We start from the raw sequence: 23,193 nt of genomic DNA, 5'->3' as shown, positions 1-23,193 counted from the left end.
TGGATTGAGCAACTCCAAAAGATGAGGCCTATCACCTAATAGGCTAATAGGAGGCGCGACTTCACTTTTACGTGAATCATTGTGAATCATTTACAATGAAGAGTGTTAAAAAAATTTAAAATGATTGTCTAATACAGTAGGTTGAAATCACTGTTATATGTGATCTATTCATAGAGAAATTTTGAATATCTCTTGTTCGAGAAGAAGTGAAACGTTATTCTATACACTTATAAACAAATAGAAGAGACAATTGAGCATGAGTTTCACCATCAAAGGTTTAAAATAAAATATACTTCAATTACAATTAGTTTTTAAACTCAAATACGTCTCACTAATGGAGATGATCTAGCGTTATTTTTTATTGAAGATTTATAGTCAATCACTCTTAATGCCATATAATATAACACTAGTTGACTTGGTGACCAATCTGACCATAGCAAGCTCCAAGCGACAGATTAAACATCTACTGTTACTCAACCACCATTCCACCAATACAATGTTTAGATCATCTTAGCACCACAAACTTTCTAAACAGTACTAACTAATAATTGAACTTTCATAGCCTTAATTTATTATTTTGATCTAGATTCATAGTCTAGTTTATTTTAATATGACTGTTAAGGTTGTCTAAACTCCATATATCATACGTGTTATTATATTATATGTCTCTATACTTTTACTTTACCTAGTAGCAGGTAACATCTGTGATATTCCTAACTTGTACATATGAACTTTTCTATATACGAGTAACAAAGTTTATAAACCTTTCAAAAGTTAGGTAGGAAGTATGAATTTCTTCCCTAAGGGGTGTAGCACTAAATTTAGTTGGACAGATGGACACCAAAATCACGAGCCTTGGTATCTCCACAAGATATTAATTGTAGGGCAAGATAACATAATGTCCACAAAAAACATACACAAATTGGCTATATATAATAGATCACATTTCATGCATGTAAACTATACTAGAAGAGAGATCAAGTAGTGTAAGGAGAAAGAAAATACATACAATATGGAGCAAGTAGCAACTAGGCAACAACATAGTAATAGTGTAAATGGGCAGCAAGGAGGGCAGCAATGGCAGATGCATTTCTTTCAAATGCCAGTCCATTACCCCAAGTATAGTCGAGCCGACTACGAAGCCATGCCTGAATGGAGGCTTGATTGCTTGCTTACTCAGTATGGACTGCCTGTTTCTGGTGATTTAGCTCACAAGAGAAAGTTTGCCATGGGTGCTTTCCTGTGGTAGATTCCGTCCCTAATAATTAGTGTTCGTGTTCATGTTCATTTATCTTTCATGTTCTCCTTGAGTCATTTGAGATTTCGGTTTAATGACTAATTAATTCCGTAGTAGCGTAGAATTTCATCCTTAAATCACGTTGGAGTCAATGTTGGTTGTATGTGTTACTAGCAATTTTGCGAATCTAAGAATGATACAAGTAAATGAATTTGCAATTACTACTTTAATATGTGCTAGCTATTATGTTTCTTACCGGCCGTTATTGATCGGAAATACGCACCTTAGCTTTACTGTACTTTTGGACTTGTAAACATGGTATGCCTATGCCTAGGCTGCTAGGCAACTAATGTATATTGTTGGATGAATCTCATGATATATATGTGCTTTTTTTAAGGCCATATATGTCAAATGTACAATAAAATAATTAAAACAATATGTCAATATGTTATTAAAGTGTAATATCCTTCTAGTATATACTAAAAAAAAAAAATGAATATACAATCTATGATACAAGAGTATAAAATCAGAATGGATATATCATCAAAATATGCACACTCCTATCTATTCTACAATCAATTCAAGGTAAGTAAAACAAGAAAGGAAATCAATTAAGGGCTTGTTCACTTCAGCTTAATTTCAGTTCAGCTCCTAATTTCCTTCTCTCATAAAATATTCATTTCAGCTCAGTTCAATTCAATTCAGCTCCAATCAATTCAAATCAGTTCAGTAAATGTGAACATGCCCTAACACCAACGGATTAACCTGGCTAAATAAATCAATTATCATTGACATATATTATACAATAGCTCAACAATAAAAGAGATTTTAACTACGAAGTATTAAATTTCGCTCACACATTTTTTCGACTTTACCCTTACGAATAAATGGACGATTTTAAGTAAATTACAGACGATAATAAACCAAGTTAGAGTAACAGTAACGCTGATTAGTCACAAAATTGGCAATGATTACTCCTTGTTGTATATGTTCAACCCCGTCACTTTCATCATTATTTTCTTCGGTTTCCCTCTCTTTTCAAAAGCTCTTCCGCGCCAGAGAGAGAGAGTAAAGTGAGAGTGAGACAGTATACCAAACCCCCCAAAAAACCCTAGAAATTTTCCGGCCAAAAATTCTGGAAAAATGCCTCGAGAAATCATCACTCTTCAAGTCGGACAATGTGGAAATCAAATTGGCATGGAGTTTTGGAAGCAGCTTTGTCTTGAACACGGTATCAGTAAAGATGGCATTCTCGAAGATTTCGCTACTCAGGTTTCCCCCTTTTTTAATTTGATTTTTTTAATTTTTCCCCATTTTTCTTTTATTTTTAGGGTTTTTGTTGATTGAAATGAGAAATTGTTTCTAAGTGTTTGTAATTGTTCATGAGATGAGAGGAAATTATTGGGTTTTGTTGATTTATTTTTTGTCTTGGCTTTTCTTCTTTTGTTGTTGAATTAAACAATTGAATGTCATTTGTGATTTGATTTGTATGAAATGTTTGTGTTCTAGTTGATGGATCACTCTATATTTAGCTGTCAAAGTTAGGGTTTATGGGAATTTCCTTTTTGTAGATATAATTTCAGAATTTAGTATCGTAATTGGGAATTTGATAGGCTTATGCTGGTGCTTATCATGTTTACCATCATCATTAACGATCGCCAAAGCCTAAATCCCAATACGATGGGGTCGGATGCACGAACCGCTTTTTATTTTAATTGGAGTGTGCTTTCAGCATTTGTGTGTCAAATAGTTATGTGTAGCTATAGACATTGCTATTTCTTGGGTATTAGTGTATGGTAGACCTATTTTTGGTCCATTTGCCCATATTATAAGTGGATTAGAGCAGCACATAGTATTGTCGGGATGTGAGTCATGTGACCATTAAATGAAACCAAATAAGGTGTTGAAGGTTATGTTCATTTACAAATGAGAAGTTAATTACTATAGATAATTAATATTATTTAGGTATTTTTTGAAAAATTTGAACCTTTCTCACGTTTATGCTTAGTGTGTGCCCTTCCCCAATTGTTAAGTTATTCATCATGTATAGAAAATCAATCATTTCTTATATTTTTGTCGGGCTTGTGTAAGTGATTAAGTTCTACTTTGAAAATTGTGGCAAAGTGCTCTAATATGTAACTTTATTGGGCTTTTGTCCTACTTTACCCTTGCTAAGTGATTCTGGGAGGTAACCTTGCTAAGTCACTATATGATATTCTGTTTGGACTTGTTTCACGATATGAAGGTATCATTGGATGCCGGGATTGTTTGGGCGCGTTGGTGGTATGCCTCAACTCTTGGCTCATAGAAATGCTCTGTATAGTATAGATCATAGGTGTTTTGTGATGCCTATTTTGATCAAGGAAGAGTATGCAGGTTAATTTCTGAGTGTAGAAGTTTATTGGATACAAGTGTGTATGTATAAGTCATGATGGTGAAGCGGTGAACTGCTCTATTAGTTCACCCATTTGCCCTGTTTGGCTTGGTACTCTTCCCCTGCTTCTTCCCAGTACGCTATGGCCCTGCAACTTATCATCTCTATCACTATGTAGTCTATGTTTTTACATATCTGTTTGAACCCTTTTAATTGTCATTCATCAATGCATGCATTTAATTATTGTTGTTGGTCTGCAGTTTATTCTAAAGAACTTTGATTAATACAGTTTTGTTCTACCAAGTACCAATTTTTTATTTTTTATTTTTTTATTTATTTTTTATTTATTTTTATTATTATTATTTTTTAATGTCTGTTGTGTCTTATGTATAGTTTATTTAAGAAAATTGTGTGCTGTTTGCATGATTATCTGCAGGGAGGTGACAGGAAAGATGTTTTTTTCTACCAAGCTGATGACCAGCACTACATACCACGAGCATTACTTATTGATTTGGAGCCTAGAGTAATTAATGGTATACAAAATAGTGAATACCGGAATCTCTACAATCATGAAAATGTTTTCGTTGCCGATCATGGAGGGGGTGCTGGAAACAATTGGGCCAGTGGATACCACCAGGTATGTCCCTCGTGTAAAATATCTCATTTTTAATCATCCTGTACTATTGATTTCAAGCTACTTATTTAAGGATATCATTTTTTTTGGCTTAAATTTATTTCCGGCCCTTTTAAATTATACTGTCCTATTTTCTTGTAAGAAAGCTTTGTGGATATACTGTTGTCAACAAAACCAACATCCTCAATGATCGATTGGGTTGGGTTGGGTTGGGTTGGGGACAGGATATATTGCTCATATTCAGGGATATTGTATAACACATAAAGTGTTTAATCAAAGCTTGAATCTATAATTATCAAAATTGACACCATTACATATCATCTTTCCGACTGAAGGGTGTTATATATGATTGCCTCTATTACAGAACATAAATGTTCTTAGCTGGTTGGCATACTAAAGGTCAGTCTGAGTGATCAAGAAGCAGATAATTATGGCTTTTGGTACGATTGAACAAGGGGATATGCAAAGTAATGTGAATGATGTGGGTTAATGTATTGGTCTCCTGTATGTTGATATTGGATTGGTGCTACATTTGATGTAGACTTTTTGCACATTCAGGGGAAGAATGTTGAAGAGGACATCATGGACATGATCGATAGAGAAGCAGATGGAAGTGATAGTCTTGAAGGCTTTGTTTTATGCCATTCGATTGCTGGAGGAACAGGGTCAGGTCAGATATATTCTAATTGTGCACCTGTATGTGTTGCTTTCTTCTGCCTGCTGGATTGTTGATATAGAAGTGGGGATGTTGTATATATTTTTCTGGGTTCCTTTGAAGCTTTAAATATATATAATTGTGAATGGATCAGAATAAGCTTGTTAAGGTTTAAGGCAATGAAGTATTGAGCATTGATGTGCCTTAAAATTGCATGAAGTGTGGCTGGAATTAGATTTATTCATTGCATGGCATTCTGTGACCTAAACTCATTTGCACCTTTTTTTTCTCACAGGTATGGGTTCGTATCTGCTGGAAACCCTGAATGACCGCTACAGCAAAAAACTAGTTCAGACATATAGTGTGTTTCCTAATCAGATGGAAACGAGTGATGTTGTGGTGCAGCCGTATAACTCTTTATTGACACTTAAGCGTCTGACCCTCAATGCAGACTGTGTTGTTGTTTTGGATAATACTGCATTAAACAGAATTGCAGTGGAAAGGCTTCATCTATCAAATCCTACTTTCGCTCAGACCAATTCACTGGTATCTACTGTAATGTCTGCCAGCACTACCACATTGCGGTATCCAGGGTATATGAACAATGATTTGGTTGGTCTTCTTGCTTCTTTGATTCCTACACCCAGATGCCATTTTCTTATGACTGGATATACTCCGCTTACGGTTGAGCGCCAGGTAATGTCAAGTATTTGTGAATGTGATCTTTGTTTTTATTCTCTGAAAATTTATGACACAAATGTATCAAATTTTTTATTTTTTATTCATAAATATGTAAAGCTTTATACAAGTGTGAATGGAGTAAAGGATTAAGAGCTCTGGCTGTTCAATTTATGGTTAACTTTGCTTCTGATTTGTTTCAGGCAAATTTAATTCGAAAAACTACTGTACTAGATGTCATGAGAAGGCTTCTTCAGGCATGTTTTGCTTTTATAATTGTATTATGATTCTATTACAAATTGTTTATCTTTTTTTATGTTTTATATTTTATTTTTTGTAAGCAAATATACTATAATCAACATATATAAAGTTTATTGTAAATGGTTTAATTGTTATGTTATTCTATTCTGCAGACTAAGAATATTATGGTTTCTTCTTATGCTCGAACCAAAGAAGCTAGTCAAGCAAAGTACATATCAATCTTAAACATCATTCAAGGTGAAGTGGACCCAACCCAGGTAATATAAGTTTGGTTGCTGATATTGTAATTTTTCCATAGTAATTTTAAATCTTTGAGGTTTCCTGATGCATTATCTTTCAGTTGCCTGAGAACTTACAAAGCCTGCTCATTCAGATATGCACACTCTTTCACTATGGCTCTCACTTAATTCACTCACATGGTGGTGACTATTTATAACGAGTTTACCTTATAATATAACAGATCTTCCTAATGTGCCATTAACAATGTATGAAGTTATTCTTATAGTTTTTTGAAAAGTTTAATAAGGTGTGTATTCATTTATTAATCATGGTACTTGGGCAATTTAGCAAGTTTACTAAGTTTTATGACTTATAGAAAGAGGGATAAAATTTTAGAACGGAGGTAGTAATTTGAGAAGCTATTACTCCAATAATTTGTCTTAGTTGTTTATATTAGGTGGTTACTGTTCATATAAGAGTAAGAACTTGTTCTCTTCAAGTTATTTGAGAAATGTATTACTTATTTTTGTTTTAACTAGACTACATCATACGAGAATACCTTATTAACTTATTTTAGGTGAAGAGGACAAGTTCTAACTTCTAAGTTAGGCGTGTTTATTAGATACATTGATGTAGGGGTAATAGACTGTAAAGTTAACAACAAGTGGCTGATTGAACATTAGCTGAGGATTAGGTGGAGTGTTTAGCAGCATATACATCCGTTCTATAGTATTATTAATGCTGTTTGTATTTAGAATGTTCCATTGGATTCTTTTGTGCAAATTAAGAATAAATGAATGGGGACACCCCTAATCTTGTCTCTTCTGTTTCCCCAAGTTCATAAAACTGTTCGTTTTAATTTATGGTAATGTTGAACGTAGATCAGACAAGACCCATTACTAGTAGCTGTGATGGAAGAATTGTTGTTAATGGTTTTGAAATATTGAGACTTAGGGACTATCCTTTTCTGTTTATTTGTTGAACCTAGTAGAAATTCTGCTGCATGGTGCAAGGGGTGTTTTCTCTGAGAAAGTCTATTTGAAGGTCTTAGGCTTCTCCTAAAGCATGTTTCATAACACACAGGCTGCTATGAACAAAAAATCTCTATCAGACATGAGCTCAGATGGAGAAATGTTTTCCGTGCAAACAGATATTATTTCTGCATAGTTCAAACTTAAATAACAAACAGTATATATTGCTATTTTCCAACTGTAAGGTAAATTTTTGAAGTACATTGGAATCTGATGTTTGTTTTGTTTCACGATCAGGTTCATGAAAGCTTGCAGCGTATTCGTGAAAGAAAGCTGGTCAATTTCATTGAGTGGGGTCCTGCCAGCATTCAGGTTTTTTTTTACTGGAATATACATATGTCGTATATAATCAAAGCACTTTCAAAGTTCTAATTGGTCTTTGTCCTGCAAAATTTTCCACTTTCAGGTTGCTCTGTCCAGGAAATCACCATATGTCCAGACAGCACATAGGGTAAACTTTCAGTTTTTACTGTTTTTTTTTTTTTTTTTTTTTTTTTTTTTTTTTTTTTTTTTTTTTTTTTTTTTCTTTCTCCTCCCATCTTTAGAATCTATGGTTGTTTGATAAAGAGATTTATTTTGAGTATCTCTCTTTATATTGTACTTGCTAGGTAAGTGGTCTCATGTTGGCAAGCCACACTAGCATCCGTCATCTCTTTAGCAAGTGCTTAAGTCAGTACGAGAAATTAAGGAAGAAGCAAGCTTTCCTGGACAACTATCGAAAATTTCCAATGTTTGCTGTAAGTAGCAGTGGTTTGTCTTTAATGTGATATAAACCTTTAATTTTTCTTACAACTTTAAGTATATCCATCATTCCATGGTTATCAGTTTGTCAATATTTTTCATTTGTTTTTGTATCTTGTTTTTTTCATCATTTTTTCACAATCTGTGCTTCTACCTTCTTGGGTTGATTGGAATCTTATTGAGCACAGTTGATAATGTTGTCCGCAAAAAGGCTTGCTGTAATAACCTCTTTGCCTTTCATTTTCAATACTTTAGTGCTAACGACTAGAATTAGCTTCCTGGATCAAGATTCACGAGTCAGGAATGAACTAAATCCTGGCCATCATCCAGACACGTTTAGGGCTTGGGCTTGTACTTCTATCTCTTTTGTTACTAGATTCTTCTTTTTGTGCACTTCCTGTTTCTGATTTGTGTTTGATGTGATCTGGAGCTGTTGCTTTTTTTTTTTTTTTTTTTTGATAAATAAATGCCAGTATCTTTGGCAGTTTTATTTCTAGGCATTGCTTTGTGTGCATTTGTTCTTTGCTACAGTTTGAGGTAGTCATTGTTTAGCTAATTTTCTACTTGTATAATACAAAGTTAGCCAGAAGTATGCAATCATCTATTCTGATTCCAAGTTAACCATATCATATTAGTATGCTTTGTTTGACTTACGATGTAACATCAACAGGACAATGATTTATCTGAATTTGACGAATCAAGAGACATAATTGAGAGTTTAGTGGATGAATACAAGGCATGTGAATCCCCAGATTACATCAAATGGGGAATGGAGGTAATGTATATGATTTTAAAAATAGCTGTCTGTCTTGTCTGTTGCCCATCATAATTTACTGATAAACTTGTTTTTCCAGGATCCTGACCACCTTATGACCGGGGAAGGCAGCGGTGCAGGAATGGTAGATCCAAACTTGGCTGTGTGAGGCAGACAGAGGCTTTACTTTCATAGTTCCGTTGATATCTTATGTTTAGATCAGCTTTATCCGACTTTGATGTGCATAATCTAAGTTATCAGTTTTTGCCATCATCTGTGTATAGAAATATAGTACGCTTTTGACATGTGTAGCCTCTCAATGTTGGATTTTCTTTATTATAGTCCATGTTACGCCCAGCCCAAGTGCTAGCTGAGCCAACTTGAGACATTGTCATGACTCATGAGTGTCAAACCCTCAAGTGTAGAATTTGCATGTATGTGACAGAATCGAAAGTTGTGGTAGTTGTGCTGGCCAGAGGCAATAGAGCCCTATATGACAGCATTTTGAACCTCAGGCTCTATATTGGCCATTTGGGGTTAAAATATAGAGTTTGACACTGCCTAACATCACATTTTAGAAGCTCATTCAGAATCTTACTAGTCACACTTTGAACTTAAACGACCATTGTCGATGATAAACCTCAAGATGGCCACAATGGCTCCCCTGTTAATAGAACAATTCTAAAACCGTACCAACAAATCAATTCTATGCACAGACATAATTTGTTTACATAATGTATGGACAATATAAACTTATTGGTAAGCCTATTATGGTTCCAAACCAAATTATATAATCCTAGGTGACACTTCTCTCGAAATTAGTCCAAAAGCATGAATTATAGCATTCAACTTTGGACGATTTTTGCCTTTTCGGGTCCATAAAGGAAAGTGGTCAAGCTGCTTCCCACAAACCCGACAACTTGTAATATAAGGTTCCAAACAAATTATACCACCTCTGGATCACCCCCTCCCACTACTTGAGAGTTTTTTTTTACACCGGTCACTAAATCTCCAAAAATGTTCTGTTTTTTGTATTACAGCCTTCAAATTTTGCTTCAATATAATATTTTTGAACCCGATAAGATTATGCATCGAGATACTTCCCAAATGACCTCAAAAGGCCTATTTGGTGTCCAAAACCATTTCATTCATACTTTGGCCCACAATTTAGATGAGTTATGCTCATAACTTTGCATTGTCTTAAATAATACTCCTACAAGTACACATAACATAGGTTAGGAGCTTAGGACAATTAATTAACATGAATTCATACCATTTTTTTTTATATGAACATCAATTCATACTTTTTTTTTTTAAGGGACGTCAACTTATACTTTTCGTACTTTGTAATTCCATTTACAGAAATTCAGGTGAATAAAACGCAACAAATAGAGTATATAATACTTCCTTTAAATTTTAAAAAAAAAATTAAAAAAATTAAAAAAAAAAGAATCGTAACAGCGGGAACAAAAAGAAAAGGAAAGGTTGAGAGAAGAGAAGTCTCAGACAAATGAAAGACAAGTTTGGTCTGCGCGAGATCTTCTTCCTTCGTCACTAAGTTTATTCCTATTCTCTATTTCTCTGTTCTTCATTTCAATCCTTAACTTCTTTTCATTTCCTTCGTCTCATCTCACCTTCGATTTATCGGCGTTTTTCCTACCGATTTCTCTCTCTTTCATCCAATTCTGTTTCGCGGTAATTTACTTGCTTTCTCTCATTCATTTGCGTTGAAATTTAAGTGAATCATTGCATTTTGCGGTTGATTTTGATGTCGAATTTCGATTTCTAGGGTTTTTAATCAAATTTAGGGTTCATTTTGGTGCTGAGATTTCATGAACTTGAAGAAAATTATGAATTACATCCAAAATCAATGTCGGATGTCTCGAATTAGATGTGTAATCGAATTTTTAGTGGATTATGCTTGCTCTGATGTACATTTTCAGTGACCTGAAATAATGCTCAATTCGAAACTTTTTGAGCTCAATTTTGTGATGAATTATATGTTAGTTTTTGATCTTCATGATTTTTTAATGGTTTGTGATATAATATGATTGTAAGACCTTTGCATTTTGTATATTTTTCTCTCTTAAGCTTTGCTGTTGTACAGAAATGGCGAATGACACTATGATCGTCACCAACACGCCGGCGAGAGATCTGGTATCCACTAATCTCGCCTACTGCTCTGTTGCTGATCTTCGCCGTCTTGCTGCTCCTGGATCGCGTGTGGTTTTTGCCTATGTCGGCGATTCTTGGGTCCTTTCAGTTGGATATCCTTCCTCTTACAGTCTTACTGTTCAATTGCTATTTGTTATGCTCAATCCAGTTGTTGAATTTTACTCCGATTTTATATTGTGATTTTGTTTTTTGATTGTCATTGTCTTATTTGCTATGTTGTAGAAAATGTGATTTTATTTTTGAAGTTTTTGTGAATTCTGCTACGGAATGTATTGTGTTGATTGCTTGTTTCTATCCGTATTTTATGTGCCAACCAAATTATTTGGCTTCAGGTTGCAATGTTGTCACAATATTGTGTTCTTGTCCTTTTGTTTGATTTGGCTCGATTTTGAGGTTTGCCAACCTCAATAACAAACTTGCAGGTTATTTGCTAACATAGAAAATCTGCATTTACAAATTCTTTAGTTCGAGAAAATTGGTAACCGTAATTGTTCTTCTAATTGTTATTTGCTGCTCTTCCTCTATCTGCATCATGTATCTGCTAGATGGTTTAGTGTATAGGTGTACTGAAATTTTAAGAATAAAGAGTATTCATATGACTTTGAAGAAACCATGGATATCTTATAGGCATGCTGACGCAGCAACATGCAGCTGGAGTGTATATTACACGTTTGAAGATAGTAGGAACCGCTAATAGCAACTCTTGATTGACTATGATTAGCATTTCCGTTAAATGCTGAAGTGCATATGATGTAATTTGATTCTTGTTGATTGCCTAGGATCTAATGATCTCTCATCATTGGCATTTATCATTTATTATTTGTTTTTTATCTTTAGCCTCATTCTGTACTTAAAAATTAGAGTTTTTCTCTGACTTTCAAGCCATGGTTCTTTGTGTGCATAATATTTCAAAATGTGAGAGTTATCTTGGAATGTTTCTTTAAACTTTTTTGTGCTCTTTACCTAAACTTTTTTCAGCATTGTTTTCTCCTTAACTACTGCCCACTGCTCATGATGATATACCCAGTGGGAGCATAGCTCTTAATTCTGTCCAACGGAAGTATCTGAGGGTTTCCACCGGGGATCTCATTACTGTCAAAAGGTTAGGTGGTTTAATGATTTGATAATTTCAAACCAGTTGATGATTTTCAAACTTCATCAGTGATGATATTTTTCTTTTTGCATTTGTTTGTAGATTTATACCTCCTCAGAATAATCAAATTACAGTGCTTACTCTTGAATTGGACTATTTGTCCAAAGCAAAAGCAAGAGATGAACAGGTAAATTTTCTTTTAGGTTTTGTTACTTTGTTAGATTTTACTGCAGATTAATGATTCATGCTTTCGCTTACTTCTCGAAAGATATGTTTTTGTATTGGCAACTTGATGCTTCAATTTTCTTTGCTGTGGGTATTTTTGGAACTAGATACTTTTACTTGTCTTTATCTTGTACACGTATTGATTTTTGATGCAATACATTTTGTTTCTATGAATCCTGAAATGTTTTTGTTGTCAGGTTGATGCTGTTGTTGTGACCCAATTGATAAAGAGGAGACTTGTTGACCAGGCAAGTTTGTTGATTTTTCCTATTTTTTGTTCAATCCAGTCCGTCCCCCCCCCCCCCCCCCACCCCCTTTTTTCCCTTAATGTTACGAACTATCTGGAGTTTCAATTTGCAGCTTTTAATCTGTGATGCTGCTGCACATCAGGACAATGTCACCTCATTGTATTGAAAGATAGTTTTGACCTTATTTATTGACTTTTGGTCTAGAGGATTGAACATATAATTGTTGAAGGTCTAAATCCCATTTCTTCTGGCAATAATTAACATTTCATGGACCTTCGTAACAAAACATTTAAAATTATTGTCAACAGCCATCATACCTAACATAACGTCCAACTTCCTGGTTTCAGAAAGAGCATGCTAATGTTGCACCAGCCTTTCCTCCCCATCTTTTGTGCCGTCACCTAATAGACTACTGTCATTTAAATGGAAGACCATGTTATATATTTGTTTATTTCAGAGAGTGTAAGTTATAGCTCCTCCATCTTTTTAGTTTGCTTCCCCTCCCCTACAAAGGTTGTCTAAAATTGTTTGTCTGGATTATGTTCACTTGTTAATTGTTATAGTTCCACAATTTCACATTGTTATACAATCTTCCTGAGTTCCTGGAATGCCTTTTGCCGATTTGAAATCAATGATGACATTTTAACATGTATGAGGAAACAAGAGGGATAATCTTTCCCATGTTTTAAAAGCAAATTGTTTAACTGGTAGATATTATTGGACCTCCAAACTTATGAGTTCCGAATTGAGTTTGCACATATGTGAAGGCCAAGGTACAATCCCATACAAGTCGATAATTTTATTTTGGGACACCGTATGAATGTGTTGGCTAAGTTCGTTATCTTTTGTCAAATAAAATGACATGAGAACAAGGACTATTATTGATGGTATGTTCGGATGTCCCCCTCTTTTCCGGTATTGGAGAAGTTGCAGTTGAAGAGGATATATTGTTTGTTTTCTTTCTTGTCCAGTGCACACCTAATATATTTTCCCAATGACCTTATGCAGATCCTGACAGTGGGCCAGAAGGTAACTTTTGAGTACCTAGGGAATAATTTTCTTTTCACAGTCAACCAGGCTGTTGTTGAGGGACAGGAAAATTCAGATATTGAAAGAGGGATGCTGTCAGCAGACACATATATCATATTTGAGGCAGCAGGAGGCAGTGGAATAAAGGTAAACTCTTCATCCTTGAACATATACTGCTAGAAGTAGGCTTCAGATCAAGTGATTGTTGTATGTTTCCAGTTTTCTAATATTTTGATATTGTGAAGTTATTTATGATCGTTAGAATTGTTGCAGAATGACAGTTTTTTATGTAATTTTCAGATAATCAATCAGCGTGAATCAGCTAGCAGCAATCTTTTTAAGCATAAAGAATTCAATTTGAAGGCACTTGGTATAGGTGGTCTGAGTGCAGAGTTTGCAGATATATTTCGAAGAGCTTTTGCCTCTAGGGTTTTTCCTCCCCATGTCACTAGCAAGTAATTTTTTAGCTTTAGCTGGTATGTTGTTGAAATATTGATTTCATAAATGACTGATACATATTTCACATTGACTGTTGTAGATTGGGCATCAAGCATGTGAAAGGAATGCTTCTGTATGGGCCTCCTGGTACTGGCAAGACTCTGATGGCACGTCAGATAGGAAAGGTGTTAAATGGAAAGGATCCAAAGGTACTTCAAGTGAACTTTTATGGACTTCTTATACTTTAGACAATGAGGAACATTGAGAAATTCAATCCTACTATGATTATTTTTAATTGCAGCTTGTTCAACTTGAACTGTGATGATCCTTTGATCTCAATTCTTGACCACTGAAATTCCAGACTTTTAATCATTGCTTCCTGCTTATAAAAAAAATAAAAATAAAAATAAAAATAATTAGCGAAGGTTTTATGCCCTGTTTAAGGAGACGTCCAGCGTTCCCTGTGTTCAACTCTCCGCATAATTATTACCGTTCTTGGACAATAGAACTTTGATCTCAGTCCCTTATTCAACCTGGTGATTTAGAATTTGATTGATGGAGTGAGATTCTGATTCAAAGTCTTATTAATGAGCCGAGTGCTTCCCCGAACTACGAGTCCTGCAACAACAAAAAGTCATTACGAGAAAATATAGTTGAAAACACCCTAAACTAACATAAAGTATAACGTCAACGGTGGGACGTTTAGTCGAAGGCAAGACGAACAATATTGGCTTCATAGATTCGAGGTCGCGTCTGCATCGTTCCAAGCATATGGCCGGCTCAACATTCCCTGCCTCGAAGCTATGACACATTGACACCGTCATATTTTCCGCCTTGCCCCCGGTGAGATTTTTGTGTGCCTTTTTCCTAGCGTCTAGCAATGCACATAGCCTACCTCTAGTCCGGAGTAGGAATCAACATTGAATATACATTGAGTTGCCCACCTTCCCCTATAGAGCTTTATATTGTACCTCTTGTAAAATCTTAGTGAATACTTGAGTAACAGTATCACACAATAATGGATCAAAACTTGTGAAAATGTGATAATAACACCTCTTTTTTTTTGGTGAAATCCAAAGACTGGGTATAAATCTTCATTTTGATACTTTTATTTTTCCAGAAAATATTTTTTGTGGGCCCCAAAAAGGGGAAAGTACGGGAAAAAAGGCGGTAATTGGAAAAATATGAAAATTTGCTGAATAGTCCAGAAGATGGGAAAATAAGAGGGGAATGGGGTTTTAACAGTTTTTACATCCCATATTTCCCTTATTATGCTTTTTTCGAGGTTTCAGATTGGAACCAGGACCGAGAATATGGTGATTGACCCTAAAATAGGGTGATTGGGGGACAGTTTGGGTTGTTGGTGATTGTTTACATGAGATAAGATATGATACTTACATTACAAACATGAATAGTTTGTTCAAATATATTAATTTACTTCATATAATACATCACACATCATATCAATCAACACACATGTGAATAGTAACAATGAATAGTCATTATTGTCAAATCAACACACACATGTAGATAGTAACAGTGAATAGTCACTCTTGTCAAATCAATCATCATATCATATAATGTGTTTATTTCCATTACTATTGTCAAATCACAACACTATTTTACGCACATTACATCATATATAGCATATAATGTGTATATGACATCATTATTGTCAACTCGTGTCATATTATGACATCACATCATTAAAAATTTATTTACATAATATGACATCATTATAGTCAAGCCACATCACTTCTTATATACATTAACGACATCATTATAGCCAAGTCACATCACTTCAATACACTTATATGACATCATTATGAATATATGACATTACTAAAGTCACATCACATCACATTATTACACTTATATGACATCACTATATTTCATGAATTTCAAAATAGAGTCAAAATCCGTTGTTGGTACTTTATGGACATTTCTATCAATGTCTTATGGTTTCAAACCTCCTTATATGACTCCAAGAGTCATCCAACACATTTAGCTAATTTTTTGAAAAAATGTCAAAAATTATCCGAAATAGTGTATTATAGCCTTCCATTTTGGACAATTTTTCACTTATTTTGACCCGGAAATAAAAATTGCCGAGATGCTTACCATGAACCCTAACACACCCCGGGAGTCTATTTGGGTGGGTGCAACCATCCAATATGCCTTTAAACAGTCAATTTACCCGTTTCAAATTTGCATTGATTTCCTAAATTCAAGTCTACCACGGACATTTATGACAACATATAATGGTCATATATGGTTCCGAACGACATTATATGACCCTCAAATGTATCCCCTAGGGTCTCACGACTTTTTGCCACCGGGCCCCGTAACCTCAAAAATTCCTCAAAAAGCGTGGATAATAGCCTTCGATTTTGGAATTTTTTGACTTTTTTTCGCCCGAAAATAAAAATTGCCGAGATGTTTACCGTGGTCCCTAATACCCTCCGAGAGTCCAATTGGGTGGGTGGAACCATTCAATTTGCCTTAAAACGATCAATTTACCCGTTCGAAACTTGCACCGATTTCGTGAACTGGAGCCTACCACGGACATTTTTGACAACATATGATGGTCATATATGGTTCCAAACGTCATTATATGACCCTAAGATGTATCCCCTAGGGTCTCAAGACTTTTCGCCACCAGACCCCGTAACATAAAAAATTCCTCAAAAGCCTTCAATTTTGAAATTTTTTGACCTTTTTTTGCCCGGGAATAAAAATTGCCGAGATGTTTACTATGGTCCCTAATACCCTCCGGGAGTCCAATTGGGTGGGTGGAACCATCAAATTTGCCTTAGAACGGTCAATTTACTCGTTTTCGTACACGCCTCTTGTATTTTGTGAAATTTGATATGTTGCATATGGACAGTGAAGGACAGGTACACTAGTATAAGTGATTCATGTTAGTAAGTTTGATCTCCTTTAGGGGAGAGGGGGTATGTGAGTGAAAAAATAATAATATATTTTGTTTTGAATACAATACATTCCTTTGGAAGCCTCAAAACACTGACTATATGTTTTAGTCTAGTTTGATTGTGGAAAATCTATACTTTGGTTACAGAAGTCAAAATTTAGAAGTGGGAATTGGTACATTTGCATATGGCTGTGGCTTATATGTTTCATTTTACCAGATTGTCAATGGGCCAGAAGTGTTAAGCAAATTTGTTGGTGAAACTGAGAAGAACATCAGGGATTTATTTGCTGATGCTGAGCAAGACCAGAGAACTCGAGGTAGAGTGGGATGTATACATTGCATATGGCTGGTGTCATTTGGAGTTATACTTGTGCTGGCTCTATTGTCAGTTTTTCACTTATCAAAAAGAAAGTAATGGATTTTTGTACATTATTTATTGTATGATTTTCTTTTTTAATGCTTCACTTTTTAAACTGTAATTTTCAGGGGATCAAAGTGACTTGCATGTTATTATCTTTGATGAAATAGATGCTATCTGTAAGGTAAGACATTGAGAGCAATGACAGTTTTTTTGTAGTTCTTGGTCATAACCCTAGGGACTAGGGTTCCAATTTTTAACTTTTTATTTCCTGGATACTACACACATGTGCATGCTTGTTTGCACATGAAGCATCACACGTTATACAACTATTTGTCATCTCTCACTATCTGCCTAGTTGCTGTAGTCAATCATGTGTGTACAAAGTTTATTTGGCTAATGGATAGCCCTTGTCTCATACTGAGCACATCATTTTTCAGAAAATCGATGTTCACGCTGTTATTCTTTATTGATTGCCTGAATCATTGTTTATGAAACATCGTGTTCTCCTTCTGATTACTCTATATTTACATAAGTCTTTCCGATCTGTTATTGTCCTAGACTCCTAATGTTTCTTACTTATGCTGGTGCAATAATTGAACTAATTGATGGGGGATTTGATCAATTATGTACAAATGCAGTGGAGATAGCTTGAAATAAAAAAACAAAACTGATGCTGATAATACCCCTTATGGATTAGGACATTCAATTGGGACATTATAATTGAAAGTACAATAGTCACCATGGAAACGAAAAAGTTAATTTGATTTTGCAGATCTTTTCGAGTATGCTTAGATCAAGTTTCTGATATGTGTTTTCACTCTAAAATCTGCAGTCTAGAGGCTCAACTAGGGATGGTACAGGTGTTCATGATAGCATTGTCAACCAGCTACTAACCAAGGTAGGTTAAAGACCGGCTTTCTAAAATTAAGTATGTGTTTGTACAGATAAAAAGTAGAATAGCCAATATGCTGATAGCTTCTTGCTTTTTAGATTGATGGGGTGGAGGCACTCAATAATGTTTTGTTGATTGGGATGACTAACAGAAAAGATTTGCTTGATGAAGCACTTTTAAGGTGAGCTCTTTGCTGTTACTGATTTTTCATTGTTGGACATTCCATTTCTATTAGATAAACCGCTACGCTTTTCAAGTCAATTTGTAACTATTGTATAGCCATGGTGATAGTTTTCTCTGGACAGGCCTGGACGTTTAGAGGTTCAAGTGGAGATAAGTCTACCTGATGAAGTTGGTCGTTTGCAAATTCTTGAAATACATACAACCAAGATGAAAGAAAACTCTTTCCTTGCACCAGACATCAATTTGGGTGAACTGGGTATGTGAGTTGGTTGTAAATGCTTTTTGAGGTCACTAGCATCTTCTTGTTGCTTTATATTGAACTATGGTGATAAAATTTCACATTGATGTGCCTTAGACAGTAGAAAATAACTTTCTTTGTCTCCTGTGGCATTCAGTTTCATAAGCATTTTGGTAAAATGATGTTACAATATTTACTGTAGGCTTCTGAATTTCATTTGCCTGTTGTCCCCTTATAAGATGGATATTTTATTTAACTGAACTTTTTTTCCTATGTTTTTAGGCTTCCTAATCTTAGCACTACAACTTTTATACATCTGGTAATATGATGTCAAGGGTATGTATAAATTTATTTACGCATTAATGCAGCTGCAAGAACAAAGAATTATAGTGGAGCAGAGCTCGAAGGTGTTGTTAAGAGTGCTGTCTCATATGCTCTGAACCGGCAATTAAACATGGACGACCTTAACAAGCCAGTGGATGAGGAAAACATTAAAGTTACTATGCACAACTTTTTGGAAGCTATAGGAGAAGTCAAACCAGCATTTGGCGCATCTACTGGTGATCTTGAACGATGCAGGTAAGATAGTAAGGATCTTTTGGCTCTTTCATATGGGATATTAATTTGATATTTAGCTTTGGCTAATACCTCGTTGCCATTTGGTAGGTTAGAAGCTGTGATATATTGGCTGTAATCAGCATGCCTCCTATTAATTATGTAGATATTATTTTACTAGAGGTTTTATAATCACATCTCTGCTAAAACTTGTAGGCTCTATGGAATGGTGGATTGTGGTGTACGCCATGAGCACATCCAGCAACGCACTATGCTGCTAGCAGAACAAGTAAAACTTAGCAAAGGCAGCCCACTTTTAACTTGTCTTCTGGAAGGTCCTAGTAGCAGGTAATAATTACATTCCCTTGCCCTTGTTCCTTGCTGTTTTTTGAATAAAATTTTACAGTTTTCTGATTTTGTTTGTGTTTAGTGGGAAGACTGCAATGGCTGCTACAGTTGGTATATGTAGTGATTTCCCGTATGTGAAGATTGTAAGTTCTCTACTCGTTGATTTGATCATGCCATTTTTCAAGATCCATGACTGTAACATGTTTTATTTCTGTTTGTGTAAATAATGAGTAGGTTTCAGCGGAATCCATGATTGGTCTCAGTGAGAGTACTAAATGTGCACATATTGTCAAGGTTCATTTTTACTACTTTTTCTAGTTTTTGACCTGTTATGGAAATGAAGTATAGTAATTAATAATTATGTTCAGAATGTTTTAATTATTTTCATTATCATGTATCTATACTTGTTAGTGTTACACATGTACAAGCACACCACTGCCACATTAGTGCATGTAGCATTATGGCATCCATGTTTCTTTTTCCCTTTGTAATTTTTGGCCGCTTAGGTACTGCTGCTGTTGATATTTGATTATGCACCTTTGGTTAAATTTTTATTTGTAGGTCTTCGAAGATGCTTATAGGTCACCGCTGAGTGTAATAATACTAGATGACATTGAGAGGTGACTTTGACAATGTTTTATTTTTATTCCTTTAATTTTGTTTCTTTTTGTTGGATCATAAACTCAATACTATCCTGCAGGCTTGTAGAATATGTGGCTATTGGCCCTCGGTTTTCAAATATCATCTCGCAAACATTGATGGTCCTCTTGAAACGACTTCCCCCACTGGTGTGTCTCTTGAAATTCTCTATGCTCTAAGATTAGTTTTTACCCCCTATGCAGAAGTTTCTAACTAATTGTCTGTTTTCAAGTTTCTTCTATCAACTTATTTGTAGGTTCCTAGCTTCCCTCCATGTTCTTCCCTTTTGTTTTTTTCCCAACAGTTAACAACTTAGTTTAATTATGATCCCATATCATTTAAAAGAAACTAGATCCATCTAATTTGGATTGCCTTGACAATAACCTTGAAGACTAGCTTAAAAGCCTGTAGTTGCTCAAAAGCAACTGTATAGGTGCAGAAAAAACTCACTTCTGTCATTTGCTGACGAATATTATTTTCTTGAGCGATAAATGTGTGAGTTTATTGGAAAACCCTATGGTCTATTTTTTCCCTGACCTCTGTAATGTAATATTTGTAATCACAATTTGCTTATCATGATCCCCAATCCCCTTGTAACGAATATTGCAGTTTCTGTCGCAATTATGCTGTATTTAGCCTTTATTTATTGTTGGGCCATTGTTGTGAGTGTAAAGTGGCAAGAGTGCAAATATCATGTGATTTTAGCAAATTCATGCATGTTTTAATAGGAAGTATACCTATTACTCTGTTAGCACGTCTACACTTAACGTCCTCTGCAGCTTTAAGGTCCACTCATAGCCAACTTTCGCATGCTTGTGAATGAGTATAGTGTCCGTAGATTATGTAGTAATTTACTGTAGTAGCTGCAATTTATACCTGTAAGAGACATTGAACAGGAAGCTATTATGAGATGACCTTAGCATGGTTCCATGATCCATAGTTGTGTATTGAATATCAACTCATGACTTGATTGTGGATTGAAGTTTGAAATCAAAAGTAGTGTATAGCTCTTTCCTTGAGATCATATTCATACACCTAAATGGAATGGTACTCGAGATACTACCCTGTGAGAGCAACTGGTCTTTGTTCTTCCACTAAAGTTGAGCAGCATAATCGAGTTTGAAACCTTAAGATTAGTCTTAATTCTTATATATGTGCTATACATTGTGGTATTAAAGGGCTAGTATGGAGAGAAATTCAGTTGAGGAGAGGAGAGGGCGGCGTTGCTTTGCTACCATGTTTTGTGAGAGACGATGATTTTAACTTGTCAATAGCGTGTGTGTATTATAATCTAGTTTGGACCTTGGGATGGATGAACAAGTTTATTCCCTGGGTGGCGTGTTTTATTTTCACTTGGGATCTTTCTGTCTCTGGTGTATTGGTCATGTGCTCCAAATGTGTGTAAATCAGATTTTGGACTTATAATGTGGATTAATGATATGATGAAAGTGTGTGGGGGCTCAAAAGGATGGTGTGATTACAATTTGTTCGTTTTAGCATTGTCCATAGAGACTAATCTGGTAGAAATTTATTTTATCTAGTTTTTTTTTCCCCCAAATAGAAAACTTAGTTGATTGTTTTAGAACTCCTTTATGAGAATCATAGTAACTCTGATATCATTTTTTTTCCCTTACCATTGACTGCTGCTGTGCTGTATGTCAGTGCATTATTCCATATCTTAAGTCTCATTACTTGATCATTTGTCTCCAGGGAAAGAAACTTCTTGTGTTAGGGACAACCAGTGAAGTTGGTTTCTTGGATTCAATTGGCATTCGTGATGCATTCTCTGTCACCTATAATGTCCCAACTTTGAAAACTGAAGATGCACGGAAGGTTAGCTAATCTTTCTCCATGTAAAAACATGATCTAAAGTTGATCTGGGGCTTCTCTGTGGAGCATGTTGGAAAGAAAGTACGTCTTTTTGGGGTTTGAATGTAGAATATAGTACAAATCAACTGAGTGGTAAATAAATGTTACAATCATGGTACAATGGTACATTTTTAGACTAGTTTGACCAATCAGGTAGTGAGTTGTGTCACCATGCCCATTTTATGTACCAAACATACCACGAATTAGGTAAAATTGGGGCGTAATGCCGGAATGAGGTCTGGATGTCCTGTATGTTTTTAATGAGTGGTGTTATCCTATTCTGGCTATATATGTGGTAGCCTGGTAGGTAGATTGCATAACGAATGATTTTGGGTTATTATCTGGTTAGCATGTGCAATTGAAAACTTTATAGACATTTAGGATATAGGATGTATAAAGGTTTGCCAGTGCAAAAACAAAAGATATGGGTGCTAGTTGCTCCACTTCCATGTAAAGCTCACGTCTTTTTCTATGTTGATTGTGTTCTTAAATCTGTTCTCGTGTTTTTTTTCTCGTTCCTTGCTCAGGTGTTGCAGCAACTAAACGTCTTCTCAGAGGATGACATAGATTCTGCTGCTGAGGCCCTAAACGATGTAAGTTCATCCTTTATCAGTTTTCTTCCCTGCATTGATTTTAACTATGACTTTGTCTTACATTAGAGTAGCTTATAGTTTATACTCCATCAAGGATTCTTAGGACGTAAGTGGAAGGGACCTTGAGTTTGACGTTATCTGTGGCCAAAAGTTTTTGTTGCCCCTCGATTTTTCATCTTTTTTCATTTCTGTTTGTCATTTTGCAGATGCCAATTAAGAAAGTGTACATGCTAATTGAAATGGCTGCTCAAGGTGAACAAGGAGGTAAAGCAGAAGCCATTTACTCTGGCCAAGAAAAGATTGACATTTCTCACTTTTATGAATGTCTTCAGGACCTTGTCCGGTACTGATTCACACTAAACAGCATGTTATTGCACTGATTTTTTCACGAGTCTTTGCTTTAACGGTATTAATCAGATTGGATCTGTAATTAATTATTAATTATTATATTCTTTCACCCTTTATTTTTTCTTTGAACTCTTTAATGGTCCTAGTGTCTTACCATGGTTTTGTAGTTAGCTGGTGCGTATACCTATGTACTGCCATTTTTTCACCAGTTTTGTCAGAAGTTAAGCTTTTAAAATTAGGATAAATGGCCTTAGTTGGCATGTTTAGTTATCTTAAAATCATGTATCTTTTGAGTCTATGTGCCATTTCATCTGTGTGAATTGATTGTGCAATGGTTTTACTGTAATTAATATCGGAGTATCATGTATCACTTCTTATAACATTGAAATTCGATATTAACCAATTGTATCATTACAGCTTTAGTGATGCAATATCTTTTTCTT

General features: G+C 35.2%; 2 protein-coding genes across 2 annotated transcripts; both read left to right on the top strand.

The window, feature by feature from the left end:
* The first annotated feature begins 2,221 nt into the window (after window positions 1-2,221).
* LOC145613315 (tubulin gamma-1 chain) lies at window positions 2,222-9,046 on the top strand. The gene is made up of 11 exons (XM_081668400.1): window positions 2,222-2,509; window positions 4,048-4,248; window positions 4,804-4,915; window positions 5,196-5,596; window positions 5,782-5,835; window positions 5,992-6,096; window positions 7,327-7,401; window positions 7,496-7,540; window positions 7,698-7,826; window positions 8,501-8,605; window positions 8,685-9,046. Exons 1-11 carry the CDS (start codon window positions 2,381-2,383, stop codon window positions 8,751-8,753), a joined length of 1,425 nt encoding a protein of 474 aa, XP_081524526.1. The 5' UTR covers window positions 2,222-2,380; the 3' UTR covers window positions 8,754-9,046.
* Window positions 9,047-10,121: 1,075 nt separating this feature from the next.
* On the top strand, window positions 10,122-23,099 carry LOC145613213 (vesicle-fusing ATPase-like). Its single transcript, XM_081668274.1, has 22 exons — window positions 10,122-10,279; window positions 10,692-10,851; window positions 11,766-11,861; window positions 11,955-12,039; window positions 12,275-12,325; window positions 13,334-13,501; window positions 13,655-13,809; window positions 13,893-14,001; window positions 16,942-17,041; window positions 17,211-17,266; window positions 17,918-17,983; window positions 18,076-18,158; window positions 18,283-18,416; window positions 18,767-18,977; window positions 19,170-19,301; window positions 19,384-19,444; window positions 19,536-19,595; window positions 19,863-19,921; window positions 20,002-20,089; window positions 21,651-21,773; window positions 22,337-22,402; window positions 22,609-23,099. Exons 2-22 carry the CDS (start codon window positions 10,694-10,696, stop codon window positions 22,750-22,752), a joined length of 2,205 nt encoding a protein of 734 aa, XP_081524400.1. The 5' UTR covers window positions 10,122-10,279; window positions 10,692-10,693; the 3' UTR covers window positions 22,753-23,099.
* The last annotated feature ends 94 nt before the right edge of the window (window positions 23,100-23,193 follow it).

Source organism: Chenopodium album, chromosome 25 (assembly GCF_948465745.1).
Source record: "Chenopodium album chromosome 25, dcCheAlbu1.1, whole genome shotgun sequence".
NCBI classification, from domain to species: domain Eukaryota; kingdom Viridiplantae; phylum Streptophyta; class Magnoliopsida; order Caryophyllales; family Amaranthaceae; genus Chenopodium; species Chenopodium album.
This window is presented reverse-complemented; position numbering and strand designations above follow the sequence as displayed.